Raw genomic sequence first — 19989 nt, forward strand, 5'->3', positions numbered from 1 at the left:
ACTACCCTTCCTTTCTCTGCCCCCCGCCCCTTGGCATAAATCCAATTGCCCAACCAGTATCCAAAGGAAATAACCCATCTTGATAACAGATGTTATTCTTTCCAGTATGGATTATCTAGCTTCTGGCCAAACAATGTTATAAACTATCATTTAAATGGTATCCAAGAGGGCAACAATTTTTTTTAATTTTTATTAGTAATAAAAAAGGTATATATAATAACTACTATCATTACTGAGTGCATTATATTCTAGAGACTGGGACAAGTCATTTACATTTATAATTTCAGTTAATATTCATTAAAACCTTTACCTCTCAGGATTCATGGCTTGACTAAGATTATATTTAAAAAGTGTTTGAGCCAAATTTAAATTCCATAGTTCCGGATTTTAAGCACCATGCTAAACCCAGATTGTGGAAATCTTCCTTTGTCTAAAACCTGTGTCACCCCCATGGTCAAGATGCCCCCACCTTTTTCTTCTGCCAAACACACCTATGTGTTTGTTTCTGAACCAGTCTTATTTAGGCCTGGGAAAGAATCTCAGTAGTGGCCATTATCAGAAGCAAAGAGAAACTACTACTTAATACGAACTCTTGTAAGAGAGTCACTGTGTTCAGGGTTTTGTATGAAAAATTTCATTTGATCCCTATCAACAGTCTTGCCTATATCTGAGGTTGCTGCTTCTGAGAGGTTCAATAGCCTGCCCAAGATGAAATGGCTAGTAGGTGGCAAGAAGTGAATAGGTCTGACTTGTAGGAGAGTTAATCTTTGATCTCAGTCACCAGTGGATGGTCTGCTGATTGTTAAAGGTGACCTGAATCATTTCTGGGCTTAAGTTATTTCCCAGAATTGTCAGCTCTCCAAAGATGCATCCCTTACAACTCTTAGGATTTGTCTCCTCACTCTCCTAGCTACATTTCCTCTTTTTAACAGCTCAATGGCTGATCAGATGATGGACTATAAAAAATTACAAAGGCTGAAAGCTTTTTTTCCCCTGCACTGCCTGTCATAACAGTGCCCGGAGGTAATGTGTTTTTGAAGAAGCAAGGTTCCCCTAAGTAACTAGGGTGGTATTTTTTGTTTGTTTGCTTGTTTGTTTTGCCTATAAATAAACACTGCTTTCTGGTTCTGTTGTTCTTTTGTCTACTTTTTTTTTTTTTTTCCATTTTTGGAGAGATGCATCATCTCACTGAAAATTTAAGATCCCTATAAAAACATGATATATCATATCTATATTTATTCTTTATCCTCCTTGCCTATAAAATTGGTAATTTTTTTTACTCATTTACTTTATACCTATTAGGTCCTGTTACAGAAGTAAAAACTGATATATATGTCACCAGCTTTGGACCCGTCTCTGATGTTGAAATGGTAGGTACTTAGGAAATTTAATGTACCTCTTGAGGTTTGAAGAAAACATTCAGAGGAGAGGGCCATTTATATTTTAATATTTATTTTGTCATTAATTACACACAGCTAGCAAGTCAAAGAACCGCCTAGTTTCAAAAGTTTAAAAGGAGTAAGTCATTTAATTTGCATTTTGGCTCTAACATTTAACTATTTTTTGGTTTAGAGTTATTCTCACAAAGAAAACTTTCCTATTACTAGTCTCCATGGCACAAACTTTTATGTAGTGATGTTTTCCCTTTAGAAAATTATTGAGGAGGAGACAATTGAAGAGTGTAATTAGTTTTTGTATGAAGCTATACTGTTCCCCTAATCATGTTTAGTATTACATGTTAGCCCAATTGCTCACTCTCTGTGCCCACCCCAACCCCTTCTCCTCCTGCCTCTCTCTCATGCTTCAAGAAGTTAGAACATCAAACACTGATCAGGATGAATTCATCCATTCAGTTGTGCCTCTAATAGTAAATATATGCAGTTTAAAGGTCAGAGAGCCAGCTTGACCTTTCTTCCTTGACCTGAAGCTCTTAGGTTAACTTTAAAAAATTCTGTTAATATATAATTGGTTTTTTAAAAATTTTATTTTGTCTTAGAGATGCCTACAATTTTATGATGGATTATGCCATGATATTTGTTACACTTTTACTAATTTTGCTACCTGGTCTAAAGTACAACTGTAATTATTTGGTGCTGGTGGTTCTATTAAATTACAGTAATTAATCTTGAAAGACTCATGTTTATGGTAATTTACTTATCTAATAAAGTAGAAGATTAAGTTATCAAGATGGACATAACATGCTTTAATTGCTGAGGATCTTTTAGCTCCATTGACTTAAGAAAATTTCTGTTCCTATTAATTTAGTTTTTATTTGGGTAGTTTTTTTTTTTAATGAGTGGGAAGGAGGCTAGAATTTAATGCATATTTATGTGTAGTCATCTGTGATTTGAATATGTCAAAAACTAATTTCCCTAGGAATACACAATGGATGTGTTCTTCAGACAGACATGGATTGACAAAAGACTAAAATATGATGGTCCCATTGAAATTTTGAGATTGAACAATATGATGGTAACAAAAGTATGGACCCCTGATACTTTCTTCAGGAATGGAAAGAAATCGGTTTCACATAATATGACAGCTCCAAATAAGCTTTTTAGAATTATGAGAAATGGCACTATTTTATACACAATGAGGTAGTCATTTTTTTTCTTCTTCCTTCTTCCTTTTTTATGCTTTTTTTCCTACTCTTTCCTCCTTCCCTTTCCCCCTTTTTCTGTTCTTCCTTCCTTCTTTCCATCCTTCTCATTTTAGGTGTCATAAAATCATTTGTAAAGTGAGAGTTAATTTTAATTGCATTTTTCCACTATAGACTCACCATAAGTGCAGAGTGTCCCATGAGATTGGTGGATTTCCCCATGGATGGTCATGCATGCCCTTTGAAATTTGGAAGTTGTAAGTTACAATACAAATATTGTTAGAATTCATTTTTATCGAATGCAAGCTGATACTTATATATGTGCATGATTTCCCATAATCCATTTCACTCATTGTTCATGATAACTCTCTAAGATTTGACTTTTAGGAGACTATTTCAACCTCATATCCAAAAACCAAAAACTGTTTGTACAGATGGCCTAGGCAGACTGACTCACAATAATAGTTTGGTAATCAGTGGTGAAATTTAGGGACCTCTGAAATTTATGTGTTGGTGGTATAACGAAGAAAGTACAAAGGGTTTTTAGTGGGGAGGGGAGAAAATGAACAGTGCCTGTTATAAGCAGACTTCTTTATGGCAGATTTGAAAAAGGGCCAGAGAAGATTCAGGGTTTCTTGAAACGACAAGGGTGAGAATAATATCAACAATGCTGTTAGTATCAAAGAGGCTGAAGCATAATGAAAGCATAGTAGGAGGTGTGGTCTGATATATAGACAGAACCAGGTAATATACCCCTTTATAGACCACGTTAAGGAGTTTGAATTCTATTGGAAATGCTATGGAAAGCCCTTGGAAGATTTTACTAGGGGATTTGGCATTCTTTGACATTTTACAATTTCATTTCAGCTTTTTTATGGAGAATGGATTGTAGGGAGATTAGAGTAGAAGCAGATATAAGTTGGAGACTATTGCTCTAGTACCATCAAAGATGGCGGTGGCTTAGACAAGGATGGCGCTAGAGGAGAATCTGTGAGGTAGATGGCTTGGGCATACTTTGAGGAGGGGAAGGCAAGAAGGTAAAAAGAGTGGGTAAAAAAGAATATGGAATTCTTTCCCCCAAGCTTCCTTCTCTGAGATGGCAGAAAAATGAGATTGCCTTTCCTAATGTCTGCCACAAATATTTGATTCAGTCAGAATCTACCACAAATAGGCGCTGGCTTTTATTATTGCTTCAGATCCTTAGTGCACTGATTGTGAAACTGTTGCCCACTATTACCATGCTCATTGCTTAATAATGAGAACTGGCCGTCAGCCTTCTTTTACAAGCCCTAGTAACCACAGTATTCCAGTATTCAGTGAGCTAAGTTAATGCTAGAGTCATTTGCTCCCTGACCAGTGACTTAATGAGATGAAGAAAAGAAAGGCACCATCTCCCTGGGAGCAGAATTAAAACCCATTGGTATTACCAAATCTTAAATTTCCCCCCAAGATAGTTCTTATCTATGGGAAGTTCTTTCCCATGCAGCCCCCTCTAGTTCCCATACACAGCACTCTTTGGAGTGACTTAAACATCGTTGCTATTCAATCAGGGTTTGTACTAAATAAAGAAATCACTCTTTGGAAGTTGTTTTTTTTTGAGTAGCAATTAAAAAGAGAGTAACCTTTGATTGCCTGCACCCATTTTGCCCACATCCGTAGGTCCTGCCTGAAATGTTGAATCATTAAGAGAAAGGTTATTCCATCAAGGTAAGAGAGTCAAGAGAAGGATACCTGCTTTAGAATATCAAGGGCAGGAATATAGTATTTGGTGTCTTTTAAATGTATGATGTAGCATGAATGTACTTCAGGAGAGAAATGTTGACACATTAGCTATCTACTGCTAACTGGCGACGCAAGCCTCAGAATTTGTTTTGTGAAATCAAAAAAATCATTTGATTTGTGAAATCAAAAAAAATAGTCTCCCTAGGTATCAACTCCTTTGTAGAATTAGGCGATTTCACAGAGACCTACTGTGCTCTAGCCATTTTAGGAAGGTTTGTGGAGGGAACCAACTCATCATGGTTCTTTTGAGCTTTGTGAGCTTTGTGTGTGAGCCAAGCTATCTGTTGTGGGTAGACTGGTAAAGCTAGCAGCTGGTTTCCATTCGCATTGAACACCGAATAATAGAAAATGGGCTTAAATTGCCGCTGGGAGGGATTTGTTGAAGACAGGAGGGAAAATGTCCTGATTGTAGTTTAAAGGTAGCGGAACCAGTTGTGTAATTATTTTCCCTGGTGGGCTTTACAAACAGCAGAGCCGGTTGTCACTGCGGGATGGTTCCCAAACAGCATGGGTGTTGCCCAGAGGCGGTCTGGAATAGATGACCCCTGGAGAGCTCTCCCAACAGTAGGTTTTGTTTTGTTGTTGTTGTTGTTGTATTATTATAGGCAGCATCTGGTACATTTCTAATTGGCAGAACTGCCTTAGAATGGAAGGAGTCAGTCTCAGTTGAGCACTGGAAGTGAGTTGGAATGGAAGAAGTACTTTTTCGGTGGAGGAGCATTATTTCTGTTTTTCAACTGCTTATCCTAGCAGTATGGAAGCACATCCAAGTGCATTGATGCATATATAATGTTGAAGTTGCTTAGTTTTAGTCGCTCCTTCTCCAATTCCTTGATATAAAAACAAGAAATATGCTGAGTTGCAAGGGTGTTCATTTAATCTCTACGGTTTTCTAAATCTTAAGCATGTTTGAATAAATCACAATGATTATTGTTTCCTTTTATTCCATCTTTCTTGAACATGTGTAATATTCTTAAGTGTTGACCATCAGTCCTGCTGAAAAAGGACCACTGACTCTAATCACATTCTGGGCTCTCATTCAGATGCATATCCAAAGAGTGAGATGATTTATACCTGGACAAAAGGTCCTGAGAAATCAGTGGAAGTTCCAAAGGAGTCTTCGAGCTTAGTCCAATATGACTTGGTTGGGCAAACTGTATCAAGTGAAACTATCAAGTCCATTACGGGTGAGATGTTTAACGATTAAAGTCAGTATGCTACTTGGCATTAATTTTCCAGTCTGCAAGAGGGATTGAAAAACACATTTTGGGATTTGAGTCTTCTGAATATCGGGCCTCACAGTCAGAATAAGGCCACGGCTTTCCTACGTCACTTTAATATGTCACTTTCAGCTGTCACATTATAAATACTTACCAACAGCTACCAGAAATCTTATAATTTGTTTCCCTAATTAGCTTTTTAGATTTTTGTCTAAATGCCCATAAAAGATGCTTGAACTCAGAGATGTTATATATGGCTCGATGTTACACGTTTCTCTTTGTAGTTTTCTTCATATGTGTAACATTCAGAAACACATCTCTTTCCTAAAACTGAGACATTAAGACAGCCTCTTCCAAAGCAAGTATGTATATATAACGTAAATCTGTGTATTTCAATTTTTTCCAAAATTAAGCTTTAGATTTTCAAGTGCGTATTTCCATTTTTTGTAGTGATTTTCCATAAAAGTGAGGTCTAAATTCTGCTTTTAGAAAATGCTGAAATTGAAGGCTAACTGCTTTCACAGTACCAGGCCTTTAAAATAGAAAGTGCTGCAAGTGTTTTTTTTTAATAGTTGTAGCTTAATTTATTAAATCGCTTAACCATTACATAGAACAGAAGTGTTTTTCTGTGTAAGGATGTTCAATATCATTTCCTCCCTAGTTAGGAACTATATATTTCTCAGTTTGCTTGCTCTGCACTACAGATCATTCTTTGTCTAAAATACTATTTGTTAGTCTGAAATATGATTATGAAGTCATTGACTGATTGCCTGCGTAACCAATAATACATTTTCCTCGTGTTTCATTTGTAGGTGAATATGTTGTTATGACAGTTTATTTCCACCTCAGACGGAAGATGGGTTACTTTATGATTCAAACATACATTCCGTGTATAATGACAGTGATTCTTTCTCAAGTTTCGTTCTGGATAAACAAGGAATCAGTTCCAGCTAGGACTGTATTCGGTAAGTGCCATTCATTTCTTGGGTATTTTTGTTCGTGTTATATTTTGATCATGATTCATGGGAATAGTTCTTAAAACATCATTTTTTCCCCCTAAGAATATACTAAACAGTAATATATCAAGCTGTATTGAGAAAAGAATCATATGGCTTTGTTTCTTCTTTCTTTTTTCCTTTTCATAGGCTTTCATTTTTACTCAGCCAATACAAATAAGGTTTGGGGGATATAGGTAGGCCATCCTTTCCTTTGGGGCCTCATCGTATTTGCCTTATTAAGACCAGACAGATGGGACCAAGAGTGACTCTGGATATGATTTCACTTTTCATGATATTCTTGGGCTCCTACCTTAAAGCTGTATAATTGAATTAAAATCATATCTAGGTGTTAAAATGGAATGCGCTGGGAACTAAAAATAAAACAAATAAAAGTCATGGCTGAATGAATATGAAAGCCTTAGCATAATTTGCTTTTTAATGAAGAGGAGCAAAATGCATGTGGTTTCAATGCATTGAGTTGGATGGTATTATATGCTTAGTTTATTAGCTCATTGTTATGTTCTATCTATATCTTTTCTCTTCGAACACAAGCATATTTTCTTCTTTTTGCTTTTATAGTGGCTTCCTATATATCATATTCTTAACTTTATGAGGTCCAGAACACACCGGGTTTAAATTTTTATAGCTGTAAATAAAGCTTTCTGTATATCAGCTATGCTTTTAAATAATACAACTAGTTATAATGATATCTATTTAATATAACATATTTCTCTATTCTTTTTCTATTGATTGTGAGTGGTAAAAGTAGGTAGTAGTAGGATAAGAGGGAAAATGCTCACAGTTTCTCTGGACTGGAGGTACAATCCTCACAGGAGAGGTCATCCTTCTTTTGCATTTTCTAGTTGGTAAGATCAAAACCATGGTATATTATCCCTTATCACGCCACAGCAGGAGGGACGCTGGTGAGAAGACACTGGGGGAAGTAGGAGCTTCTCATCCCACTTCTCCATCCTTACAGAGAACTGATCAGGTGTCTTAGTGTCCTCAACGCATCTGAATGTGAGGAAATTTTTCACAGACACCTGCACCCCCCTTTAACCTTAGGTTTAACACAAGAACCCTATTAGGGAAACTATTACAGAACAGTTAGTGCGGGGAGCAGGGTAGGACCTCAAGAAGCCAGTGAGCTAGTATTGTAGTACTACCTACGTCACAGAGTTGTGAGGGTTCAATTAAATAATAACTGCACATTGCAAGTATGAAATATATTTTACGCATTAAACAAACTGAGGGTTGCCGCAGGGAGGGGAATATAGGGGGAAGGTGGTTGGGTTATGGACATTGGGGAAGGTATGTGCTATGGTGAGTGCTGTGAAGTGTGTAAACCTGGCGATTCACAGATCTGTACCCCTGGGGCTAATAATACATTATATGTTAATAAAAATTTAAAAAAATAGGTGTAAGAATGAAAGAGAAAATAACAAATCTAAGCTTTGGACTACAGTAGATTGGGCCTTGAAACTGGAATCTGGCACTTATTTTCTTTATCCGTATACATCTCCATCCTAATGCCTCTCTCCTTCATGGACTGGTGAGGATTCAGAGTGATGTTCAGTACTCCTCCCAGGGCACATGATACACCTAGTACGTATTTGTTACTCTCCCTCGTACTTCTCTCACATAGGGGAGACTTATTTTGGGGGGACTTGGTTTTCTTAATTTTTAATTGCTTTTCCAGAAAATACTTATTGATTTTGTGTAATACCAGGCACCCTGTTAGGTCCTTTATGCTCCTCAAGTCATGTAGTGTGCGGAGTAGACTTTGGTCTTTGCATATCATGTTCAGAGTGAGCCTGACTGGGCAGGAAGTACCTGCAGAGGCTGAGCACAGACCAAACTCCCTTAACTTTCCCTGGCATAAATCATACCAATGTTTTAGGAATTATTATCAGAAAATAAAAATAAAATCACCTGAACACATATTATCATCTCTTTTCTGTGATCTTAAAGAACATCTAGAGCAGAAAATACTGACCTGTCCTTTATATATCTGATGAAGAGGCAGTAGTGTCTTAACACAGATTCTGCCTCCAGGCAACCTCAGTTCTAACCACAAGGTCTACCACTGATTTGCTGTAGACTGCCAATGAGTTACTTCTGCTCATTTCCTCGTGTGTTACAACAGGATGAAGGGTTGCACTTACTCCATAGGGTTGTTATGAGGGTTAAATGAATTAATTTGAATAAAGAACTTGGAACAAAGCCTATCATAGAATACGTTTTAAGTGTTTATTATTATAACAGTCCACACTGCCATCTACCTCATTTAGGAATCACTACTTGATACTCTAATATGAATGTCCTCTGTATTTTAGAGTTACTGTGATTGTTCGATAAGCTTTGAAAGCTTTTTTTGGTTGAACACAAATTGGTAGCCACTGTACTGTCCTATCTCCCTTGTCCCCAAACAATAGAAATTTCCAGTGATGTGGAGAAGGATAACACTGATTACAGTGGTACCCACCAACATTTCCAACACATAAGACACTGTAAGGAAATTAAGTGGCATGCAGTAAGAATACTGGTAATACTAATAACAATGATGATAAGATTTGCCATCTTATGTAATCTTCACAATAACTCAGCAAGGTAGGTCTTATTAATTCTTCATAGATGAAGAGAATAACTCAAAGAAATCAAGAAACTTGTATAAAGTTACATACTTATAAGTGATGGACCCAGGACAATTTCTGTCTAACTTCGAGAACCTTGCCATTTCTATTCTGCCATTCTGTCTTCACAGGAAGTATAAGGATGTGGGTGTTTGTGGAGTATTCAAGAGCTTCTGAGTGAGATTGTATAGATGTGTGCTGAAGATAATTTGTGGGTAGCTTTTTCCATTTGAACTGTGACATTTGCCTGTCTTGTGCTTGTGTGCCAAGATGTTGGTTTTGATTGACCAGGGAAATCATGCACAATAATTAAGTCTTCAAAGACCTAAGATGTGTCAGAATGGTAATTATTAAACTGTTCATTGAGGCACTGAGATGGCATTTTCCTAAGGAAGTTAAGTTTTAAGTATCTGGGGAGCATTAGCAATCTATTTCATATGAGACTGAAGTAAAACATTAATTCTGGGCAAGTATATATTTTCCCTAATTTTTCATTTCCCTCTCCACTTGGGGAAAGAATATGCTGGATCAGACATGTTACCAGAGATCATGGAAAATTAGACTCTCCCCCCCAAAAATTAATTAATGTAAATATGGGAAGCAGAGTGTGCTGAATTCTCTCCAAAGACCTTCTATCTGCAATGTTGTCTGCCTTTAAGTCTTCTCATTATTCCAGTATAGTAAAATGTTAAACCAGAGTAAATGCCAGCTGGCATGTCTAAATCATTACTAGTTCATTTCCTTGGAGTGGCCAGCCAAAAATTTACTCTTGTGCACAGTCTTAGCTTACTCTTACACGTCCTCTCCCAGTTCCTGGACCAGCCAATATGGTACATATTCAGCATTATAAAAGCAGGTACTGGCATCAATACTTGAACGTGTCAAAAAAAATTCTATGGTTGTTGAAATGCTTTCAGGGTAGATGCCAGCTAAGCCATTGAGAGCAAATGCACTGTCTTCCTAGAGGCAGAGGAAACATGTCTTCTTATCTGAAGGGTTGGCTTCTGTTTGCTACTCTTTTGGTGTTTATTAAACCAAATGCTCTAAAAACAGCTGTAAGAAACACATTCCTTATATGCTAGTGCTTTCTTTAAGTTTGACCACAAGACGGAGGAAACTTTTTGTCTAAAAGGAAGGCAACTTAGCAAATTGTTTATACAGGTTACTTCTCTAAATTTGCCAACACTCATAGGATATGAACCATAATATTCTACAAACTTTCAATCAAATTGACTCAAACCAGTGAAAGAGAAATGGAAAGTAAGCACATATGTTTTGCATTTATGTCCACAGCATCGTTTAACATTTTCAGGAACTGGTGATCAGAAAGTAATTTTGGAATTCAAGACTCAATAATTTCATTAATATCCTGCCTACTTAGCATTAATGAGGGATTTTCTTCCCCTGACAGCAGGAGAAGATGAAGACCATTACTGCAGGTCTGCAGTAGAAATTGTTCTGGTATCAAAACAAAACAAAAACAAAACAACAACAAAAAACAGAACACTTTCAAAGCCTCCTGGGAAATCCTAAATCACTTATTTTGAGTTTTAGTTTTCCTTTTTGGTTATCACATTATGTTCTTTAGAATTTTCTGAGTTCTGAGTAGTATTCTTATTTAGGCTGCACTGTTCATATTTTATTTCCAAGTGCTTTCAGCATAATTGCTGTGATAGAGGAAATATACACAAGGAATTTGTATAACATTTTTGAATTCTTAATAAGCCATTAAACTTAAATTTTTATGAATAAGAAGAAAAAGTTTGATTTATCTTCAAACTTTGTAGCTAAAATTTTCAAGGTTAATTTACATCTCACAGGCAGCATGGGAATGTTGCCATTTTTCTGAGATCAAATGGAGGCCTAAAAGTTCTAGGGTTTCTTTCTGAAATGAAGTACAAAAAATTCACAGTACTCCGTTTTCATAGCTATTTCAATATCTCCATATTTGACCCAGCAAACATTTAAAAATCTGTTTTAGATGAATAAAATTCTAAAAAAAAAAAAAAAATCACACCTTTTTTCTTCAAAGAGGGAATACAACCAAATCCTCAAGTTTCTTTCTCTGTAGAGTTTATGGAATATTTTAAAAGATCTATAGCTTATACACTACGCAGTTGCTCTAATTTTGATGTTCTAAACGTTGATAATTCAGACTGGACTGGAGAAAATTGGGTTGGTGAGGAGGTGAAAAAAACGTTTTTATTCATTACACACTTATGTATCTGGCATTATATGAAGTATGACAAATACTGAAGCAGTATTAGGTATTTCTGCCCTCAAGAAGGCTACGCTAAATTAGGTTGTTGGAGACAGGCCTATGTTCATGGAACAGTTAGGGAACAAGGCAGAACTGAGGAGACAATATAAATTCTCCCTAATTTCAATTATTATTATTCCATTACTATTGCATGGGGCTCACTATCTCTTTAGTTTAACATGTTATTTTTTGGCTTTTGGTGAAGGATTGACATAGACTGGAATATATAGTTTAGGTGCCTTTTTCATCATCATCATCACCCCCCAATTCAGGAACTATTCTGAACATTAGATAGAATGAGTTTATTATTTATTTATGTATTTTAAAAAATTTATTTATTTGAGAAAGAGAAAGAATGTGCATATAAGCAAGGGAAACAGCAAAGGGAGAGGCATACTCCTCACTAAGCAGGGAGTCCAGTGCAGGGTTCTATCACAAGACTCCAGGATCAAGACCTGAGCTGAAGGCAGATGTTTAACCGACTAAGCCTCCCAGACACCCTTTGGATGAGTTTAAATGGGTATAGTAAATTCTCACAGAAATCTCCAAGCTTGACTAGATAACATAGATGATATATGCAGATAGACAAAGATACAAAAAGAAACAACTATTAGCATACTTAAATAACACATTTCTCGATAGCTCCAGTGACAAGTGGACTTTTTCCACTGAGAATGGGGACTTTTTTTTTCAGGCCGAGGAGAAGGCTTCCCTGAGGATGATATTCTTCAGAAACCTATTAATGAAAGAGAAGTACCTCTATTCTTGTTGCAAAAATTTTCCTGCTTACCACAAACTGATGCATGGTAGATGTCCACTATTTTTAAAACTAAATTATTCTAGGGGCGCCTGGGTGGCTCAGTGGGTTAAAGCCTCTGCCTTCGGCTCAGGTCATGATCCCAGGGTCCTGGGATCGAGCCCCATATTGGGCTCTCTGTTCAGTAGGGAACCTGCTTTCCTCTTCTCTCTCTGCCTGCCTCTCTGCCTACTTGTGATCTCTGTCCGTCAAATAAATAAATAAAATCTTTAAAAAAAAAAAAAAACCTAAATTATTCTAGAAATCTATTTTTCCAGAAATATACCTCTGTTGTTTTTTATAAATTAAGCTCTTTTGCAACTAGATTATTATTTCATTATTATATTAATTTAGCAGGTAATACTCAGTTTTAAGTATCTGTAATTCATGATTTTTCTGGTCATGATTCTCCATAGCAATGGGCATGCCTATCCCAGAAATTCTGATGCCCCAAATTACAATGCTATCAACTTCTCACTCCTGGTTGAGAAGCAGTGCTTCAACAGGAAGTTACTTCAACAGGAAGTTACACCTAACTTCCTGCTAGGTGTATGTGTTGACTTGCTCAGGCATGTTGGCTCAGATACTAATACCAGCCCAATATACAATAGGTGCTATATATAGTTGTAATCTTTATAGCAAACCCAATCGCTAAGTATCAAATGAAGCCCATTGAGTTTTCCTCACTTAATCCGAGTCACACTGAGCCAATAAGTAGAAGAGCCAGGATTTTAATGATACCTGTCTCTTACTTGAAAACCTATGCTAATTTCACTGAGCCACTAGGGTTTGAGTCTCCCAAAAGAGATGGCTTGAGATATTGTAAACTTTATTACCCCTCTCCCACCAAGTCCCCAAGGTTTGTTGGTTTGTTTGCATAGTAGTAATGATATTTTGTCTCTTTGCTCTTTTGCTTCTGAAGGAATAACCACAGTCCTCACCATGACCACACTGAGCATCAGTGCACGGCATTCTTTGCCCAAAGTGTCCTACGCTACCGCCATGGATTGGTTCATAGCTGTCTGCTTTGCTTTCGTATTTTCTGCCCTTATTGAGTTTGCTGCTGTCAATTACTTTACCAATGTTCAAATGGCAAAAGCCAAAAGGAAGTCATCAAAAGCCCTCCAGGAAATACCGGTTGCTCCAGTGCAGAGAGAAAAGCCTCCCGAAGCACCTCTGCAGGTATTTGACTTAATCTCCTTCAGTTTAAGATTTCAGCTTTTTGTCAGATTTACATTGAATCCAGGGGAAAAACCGAGAATTTGAAAATCCCAGTAACAATTTGGAAGTCATTTAAAATCCAAGAAATCAGAAAAGGGTAGTTGTAAATGTAAACTTTAAAACTGTGATTAATGGCTTAAAAACTAAACAGGTCTGGATGAGTTAGATTTATCTGGAGTTAGTTGTTTGAAAACTCCTGTCAGAATTAAAAGTTTTTGACTGGGACCAAATCTGATGTCTACTATTAAGAGGAACCTGTGGATATCTTTGAATGGGTTGATTGGTCATTTCAGTAGAGTTTATTGGACAAAGTAGAGCAGCCGTTCTTGATATAATCCCACATTAGAACTATCCCATGGGGTCTGGTGGTGTCTGTGCCCGAATATATATATATATATATATATTTTTTTTTTAAGATTTTATTTATTTATTTGAGAGATAGAGGTCACAAGTAGGCAGAGAGGCAGGCAGAGAGAGAGGAGGAAGCAGGTTCCCCGCTGAGCAGAGCCCCATATGGGGTTCGATCCCAGGATCCTGGGACCATGACCTGAGCTGAAGGCAGAGGCTTTAAACCACTGAGCAACCCAGGCAACCTGTGCCCTTATATTAAACAAGAAAATAAAGCCAATAAACAAGATGACCCATAGGTGTATCTGATGTGCACCAAAGATGAAGAATTATTGACCTAAAGGGACAGACTTAAAAGGATGTAAATATCTAAGAGCTACTGTAATTTACATTAGGCACTTCAGTGATTCTGTGATTTAAAAAAAAAAAAAGTTTTAAAGTAATGTTTTCCTCAGGACTCCAGTTGTACAAAAATAGCTAGATCTTCATGGAGACAGGTAAGCAAACAGGCAGCTCCTCTTCCTCTTCCTCCTCTTCTCCTTCCATCTCCCCCTCCCCCTTCAAGATCTATTTCTCTCTTAATATCTACTCAGCTTCCTCGTCAATCAGCAGACAAGTTTCTGCATTCACTTACTCACAGCCTTATTGTAGTTGCCACAAGAGTGGTCTAACACCCTTTTTCCCAAATCAAAAGTATATATAAATGATCAATTGCATTTTCTGTAAATAATAACTCATTCCCTTTTCTGTTAAATCATTCATTAATTCATTATTATTATTTTTTAACTCATTCAACAAATCCACATCCAATGCCAGACAATGCATTCCCTATGGATAAGTTTATACCCTCTCTGCCTCTGATTGTTTTTTTTTTTTTTTTAATTTATTTTTTTAAATAAACATATAACGTATTTTTATCCCCAGGGGTACAGGTCTGTGAATCACCAGGTTTACACATTTCTGATTGTTGTTTTAATTGCTTTGCTCTGTTGTGTTGAAGACTTGGTAGAAATATTCTACTTACTATTCCTTCCCCCCCCGCCAAAAAAAAAATTTAAATAAATAAATAAGTCTTGGGTATTTATTTTACGGCTTCTGTTTTCTAATTATTGATTTGTGATTTATTTTATTTCTATATTTCTGCAGATTAGTTATGTTACTCTTTTTCTATTTTCTTGAGTTTAGTTCCTCTAATTTGTTTTCACTGTTTCTTATTTAATAATATAGATTCCTTTATTGCAGTGAGCTATATAACATACTGCTTTGGCCATAAGTCATAAGTTTTGATATCTATTATAATTATTTGCTCAATATTCTACAATTACATGGCTATTTTTCTCTATAAGCTAAGAATTATTTGGAAGATAATATTAAAATTTCCAAAGTGGATATGTTAATTTAACTCTACTATTTATTTCTAGCTTTATCACATTATATTCAAAAATGTTACTTGCACAAATGTAAATTTTATTCATACTTCCCTTGTGCTCTGAATTATGTTAAAAACTTGTAAATGTTTGATGAAATTTGAAAGAAGTTGATTTGTAGCTGTTAAATCAATTTTACTTAAAACATTATTATTTCATCCATCTAATAAATCACCTCTTGTCTTCTTGATCTTTCAAACACCAAGAAAGATACAAACAGTTCTCCCACTGATAGACTTGTGTTAATTTTTTTTAACATTTTGACTTTTCTGTTTTCTACACTTTGATGCTCTGATATGCAACATGTAAAGATTCATAACTGCTGTATTTTCATATCAGTCCATATATTTTATCATAAAATAACCTTTTTTTGTCCCATGTAATACCTTTTCCTTTAAATTCTATTTGGTCTGATTTTAATATTTTTCATATTCTTTCTTAATAATAACTTTTGTAGTATATTTTTACTACTAAATTCCTTATTCTTTATTTTCTCATGGACTTTAGAAGCTATATATCGTATCTTTATATCACTAGTGATTAACTTTTAAATTTTAAGACAACATATCTCTACGAATGATTTTTTAAAAATGTTGAAAGAATAAAACATACCGACTCTCTAATGTAGCTATTAACTTTTTCCGAACACCAGGATTGCTTAAGTCCAGAGATTCTGGATTTGGAGATTTTTTTTTTTTTTTTTAAGAGTCTCATGCTCTACCGACTGAGCTAGCCAGGTGCTGAGACTTTTTTAAAAAAAGTTTTTATTTAGTTATTTGAGAGAGGGAAAGAGAGAGAGCACAAGAGAAGGGAGGGTCAGAGGGAGAAGCAGACTCTCTGCTGAGCAGGGAGCCTGATATCGGGCTCGATTCTGGGTCTCTGGGATCATAACCTGAGCCAAAGGCAGTTGCTTAACTAATGGAGTCACACGGGCACCCCATGGAGACATATTTTATATACATATTTTTTTCTATTTATAATGAGTCAGTATAGTTTTCTTTCATTGTCTTCAAAGTGAACTTGCATTAGTGCTGTAACAGACTACTATAAATACTTAAAAGTACCACTTAATCAGAATAAACCTAATGTCCAAAGGTGGGAAGAAGACCAATAATCTTCCATTCGTTCCTTTAAACATATCTCTTGGCTGGAGCCATTGCTATTGCCAGTACACCTCAGTTGAACCAATGCAATGGGCTATGTCCCCTCTGACTCAGTAACTCCTCTTGGCAGAATGGGCCACAGCCTGTGTGCAAATGACATAACCAATGTCAAGAAGATTAAATTTGCTTGTGAGGGCATAGATTCATAGTATTTAAGGGTGGGAAGGAAATCAAGTCAAAGTATAAGTCATAGGCTTCATGTCCTCTACAGTGTTTGACTATGTCTGTATAATAACTCAGATTGCCACAGCAGTTTACTTGAAGAATATCTGTGTTCTAAAGACAGTGATTAATAGGTGAGACCACCCATCCTCCTAACTCCAGATTCCTGCCAGAGCATAGCTGGCTTTGGAGCGTCAGTTATCATTGAATGGCAGTATCAAGTTCGACTTTGAAGGTTGAGAACGCATTAAAATTGAGAGAGGGAGGGAGGACGTGGAGGGAGGGACAGAGAGAGAGAGAAAAAGAGAGAGAAGGAAATTTAGAAGGAGAAAGATTGTGTTAAGAGCAAAATTGTAGGGGTGCCTGGGTGGCTCAGTTGTTAAATATCTGCCTTCAGTTTGGGTCCTGATTCCAGGGTTCTGGGATCAAGCCGGCGTCAGGCTTCCTGCTGAGCGGGAAGCCTGCTTCTCCCTCTTCCACTCCCTCTGCTTATATTACCTCTCTAGCTGTCTCTCTCTCTCTCTCTGTCAAATAAATAAATACAATCTTTTTTTTTTTTTTAAAAGGCAAAATTTTAAAACATATTATTGGAAGGAAATATTCTAAGAATATATAAGGTTTGAGTTTCAGTTGAAATTTGCTTATTCAAATATGTATTCTAACCTGTATGGTTGTTGACTTATTTGAGTGATGCTGCCTTGTTTAAAATGTGCTTACACTCCTTATTTGGAATTTCCCTTAGAGTCTACATGACATTTGGTAATTCAATAGTCCTTTGGGTAATGTCACTAGTGGTTTGATTCATTGTCACCATATGTGACCTATGGACTGTTAATGGCCTGGCAGAGGTTTATGGTGACCATTTCTATTCTTTGGGAATTGGAATGTATATGGTTTATGGAATATTCATGAAGTAAGAAGAAAAGGCGGATTGGCAGAATCTAAGGGCAGCTGTGGGCAGCCTGACTATGTCTTTGGGCATCTCAAGAGGCAGAGCAGCTGTTTTGCTTCTCTGTTCAGCATTATCTTAATTCGCCTTTGATCCTGTTCTTCCAATATTTGAGCTGTGTTTCATTGTTTTGGCTGTATCTTTCCATATCCTTACTACTTTTGTGAGTATCTGTTCTCTCACTGATGCAGGAGATTTGGATTAATAGGACAGTTTAGAAAATAAATAACTATAAAAAAGGGAAGATTTCTTAAAATCTTATTTAAAAAAATCATTTGAAAGTATATCTTATAGTTTTTGTTCAGTTAGAAAGTATGCATTTATGAGTGTATGTTGTATCTTGTGAAAAAATCCAATGATATAATGACTAAAATAAGTTGTTGTCTTAAACTGTATCAGGTACTATGTGATATGCTTTACATGCATTACTTAGTTTAAAGGTCATGATAACTCTCTTACAGATGAAGGAGCTGAGGCTTGCAGTTGTTAAGTGATGTGCTCAGGAAATGGTAAACTCCGTATTCAAGTTACTACAGCTCTAGCTGAATGCACAACTTGTTCTCTTTTATTAGAACTCTGTTTTATAGTACTTAATTTATGATATACCTGTAAAGAATAGACAGTAGAACATATATATTTTATACATGTATAAAATGATCATCCCAACAGTCTTGTTCATATTTCTATATATAAATAACAATAGTGAAACATTCTGAATGATCTTTACATGTCAGTAACAAGAACTTTTACAGACATTCAAGCCTTAATGACAGATTAGACATGTTGAGTGTTGGAAATAGAGGATGAGTTGGGGGTGGCATCATTCACTAGAACAGAGAAGAGCAGTGAACTATCTTTAATGAAGAAGATAATTACTTCAAGCTTAGATAATGGCAATTTCCATAGCACGACATTTCTCCCTTCCCACAGTAAGAATGATTTTCTTTTTTCTAATGGAAAATGCATACTTCTCCACAGCATAGCTTTCTTTTCTACCCAATTTCTTTCCAATCTACCTAATTTCTATTTCCTTTTCACTGTAACTGTTCTTCATGAACTGCTAAATTTTAAAGTGTTTGTAAATTCTCACAAGGATATTTGTAAAAATAATGAGCTACTTGCTCTACTTAGAGTCTTCAGGCAAAGATGATATAAAAATAATAAATAATTCAAGGTGGCTCCTGGATTCAATAATTTAAGTGCACACATGAGAACTCATTTTTTACTATCCATTCTTCAAAGTCAAACTCAAGCCTTATTTCCCATAAGTGTCTTGTTCCGACTGAGTTTATGAATCTCCAGGACATGGTCTTAGGGATCCACATCTACAAAGTGGGGGTAATAATAGAAAGGGTTAAAGAACATCATACATGTCAAGTACATAGTACAAGTATAATGCCCAGGAAATAATTGTGTGATTATCCTTTATTTCTTGAAGCATCTTCAACATTTAACATGCATTTAAAATATGTATCACAAAATTTATCATTTGTAATACTGAAGTATTTTGCATAAGTAAATTGTTTCAGATATGACTGCTATATCCACCTTAGCTTAGGTGGCAAGCTTCTTAATAACATTGATAATGGTTTCATTTTTTTCCTCACACAGCACATTGCATGGTGTTTAATAGTTACAGTTTATTGATGGAGTATAATGAGTCAACTCTAGGAAGCATGACAATGGAAATGTGGTGCTTCTGAAATTATATAAATATCGACACGTCCAAATATGTTTGTATTTCATGTAAAATTCTTTTTTATCAAAGTAAATGTGAACATCAAATATATGTTAAGTAGTGAGGTAGAGCTGGGCCACTGGGAGTATCTAGAACAAGAGACATTCAGGCTTAGCATTCTGGGACACACTTGTCACCAGGTGGACTTAGCTTGTGGGCAGCAATAGAGTGCAGAAAGGGATGCTTTGAAAAAAATAAAACAAAACAAAAATCTCAGTACATCACAAGTGCAACTGTGCATTAAGAGGAAAGCATCATTTGTTGTCCTTTGGTCCTTTTAATCACATCATTTACACAGATGTCAATGACTATTCATAACATGAGTTACGATCAGTTAACATAACATCATTAAATATGATGATTTCCGGGCGGTTGGTAATATGCAAGCTTCATTCCATTGCAACAGGGTGTACAAACTAGGTCAGTTTCAGATTTTCATTTTAATCATTCTCCAACTCCTCTTAGAAATGCTGTTCTTTAAATAGTTTAAGCTAACATGTAGGAAACTTTCAATTTTCCATTTATCCATATTTCTTTCGTTTCTTAAGTTAGTTTAAAAATCTCTTTCCTTGGCAGTTTGAAAAAGGACCTGGAGCAGTGCTGTCAGTTCACTTGACATTTACGTGTGTTTGTGACAGTAGTTTAATGACATTCTTTAAATCTTGTATAAATTGTACCTCCCCAAGCCCATAC

The 19989-nt window shown here is 36.1% G+C and overlaps 1 protein-coding gene across 1 annotated transcript in view; it reads left to right on the top strand.

Moving 5' to 3' along the window:
• The window catches only part of GABRA4 (gamma-aminobutyric acid type A receptor subunit alpha4), a 67628-nt gene that overhangs the window by 14124 nt on the left and 33515 nt on the right, over positions 1-19989 (top strand). Inside the window, exons 3-8 of the mRNA XM_059162183.1 lie at positions 1303-1370; positions 2377-2597; positions 2774-2856; positions 5425-5568; positions 6414-6566; positions 13211-13470. Of these exons, the coding sequence (XP_059018166.1) occupies positions 1303-1370; positions 2377-2597; positions 2774-2856; positions 5425-5568; positions 6414-6566; positions 13211-13470 (929 nt within the window). The remainder of the gene's footprint in view (positions 1-1302; positions 1371-2376; positions 2598-2773; positions 2857-5424; positions 5569-6413; positions 6567-13210; positions 13471-19989) is intronic.

This window comes from Mustela lutreola, chromosome 1, assembly GCF_030435805.1.
Source record: "Mustela lutreola isolate mMusLut2 chromosome 1, mMusLut2.pri, whole genome shotgun sequence".
In the NCBI taxonomy this organism is placed as follows: domain Eukaryota; kingdom Metazoa; phylum Chordata; class Mammalia; order Carnivora; family Mustelidae; genus Mustela; species Mustela lutreola.